This window comes from Hippocampus comes, unplaced genomic scaffold (genome assembly GCF_001891065.2).
Source record: "Hippocampus comes isolate QL1 unplaced genomic scaffold, H_comes_QL1_v1.1 scaffold166, whole genome shotgun sequence".
Taxonomy (NCBI): domain Eukaryota; kingdom Metazoa; phylum Chordata; class Actinopteri; order Syngnathiformes; family Syngnathidae; genus Hippocampus; species Hippocampus comes.
Window position 1 is genome coordinate 762607 of NW_017805452.1, and position 1092 is coordinate 763698.

General features: G+C 39.6%; 1 protein-coding gene across 5 annotated transcripts in view; it reads left to right on the plus strand.

Annotated features, from left to right (window-relative positions):
- Positions 1–1092, plus strand: part of atp9b (ATPase phospholipid transporting 9B) — a 31244-nt gene that overhangs the window by 18556 nt on the left and 11596 nt on the right. For all 5 annotated transcript variants that reach the window (XR_002168749.1, XR_002168750.1, XR_002168748.1 and 2 more), the window contains exons 18-19: positions 642–725; positions 796–966. Coding sequence is in view for 2 of the 5 variants with exons in the window: in XM_019874166.1 (XP_019729725.1) it covers positions 642–725; positions 796–966 (255 nt within the window). In the remaining 3 variants the exon portion in view is untranslated. The remainder of the gene's footprint in view (positions 1–641; positions 726–795; positions 967–1092) is intronic.

Genomic DNA, 1092 nt, shown 5'->3' on the forward strand with positions numbered 1-1092 from the left:
AAAAAAAAAAAAAGTACTGAATTTGAAATCATACTTAAATACAGAAGCAAAACTAACCACCGCTCATACTGAACAATTTTGTTACATAGCCTAATTGTTTTGTTTTTTTCCCCCATAATATTGTGATTACCGGTACTATTAAATACGCAATAGTTTTTTTTTGTGTGCTCTTCCCACATGTTTATTTAAAAAAAAAAAAAAAAAACCACAATCAATCCATTAATCTGTATTGTAATTAACAAAATCAGAGTTATTATACTTAAACGTTTTAGTTTAAGTAAACGTTTTATGTTAAAAATGTTGGCATATGAGCCATGAATTATGATGAATTATTAAAACAGTTTATCGTCTTCAATTAGAGTAAACTTATTCTTTGACTTGCAGTCTTTTAAGGTTTTACCAGAACAACTTCACAAAATTCGACCAAACTAGTGTGGCAGTAGTATGAGGAAAGAAAAAAGTAAGATTACAACAATAATGCAAACCAATCTGTGGCTTGATCAACACAACTTTTCATGTTTTGGGGGTTATTGTACACCCCTAAAAAAAAAAAAAAAAAAAAATCCAGTACTATTTGAAAATTGCAACATAATCACAATACAACCCTAAATTGTTCACCATTATTATCTGGTTCTTGTCAGTGTGGCAACATGGCCCGAGAAGGTCTGAGAACGTTGGTGGTGGCCAAGAAGTCGCTGTCCGAGGAGCAGTACCAGGACTTTGAGGTACCAGTCTACCCTTCATCGCAGTTTTCCCCTCGGCTCATCAGCAGACTTGTGGCGACTTCTCCCACAGAGCCGCTACAACCAGGCCAAACTGAGCATCCACGACCGGACCCTTAAAGTAGCAGCGGTGGTGGAGAGCCTGGAGCGGGAGATGGAGCTCCTCTGTCTGACCGGCGTGGAGGACCAGCTGCAGGCTGATGTTAGGCCCACGCTGGAGCTGCTCAGGAACGCCGGCATCAAGGTCTGGTCAGAAGATTAAAACATGTTAGCCAATTGAAATGGAATGGAAAGTATCACGTCATTGTTTTTTTATGATTCCACCCCCCCAGATCTGGATGTTGACCGGGGACAAGCTGGAAACTGCCAC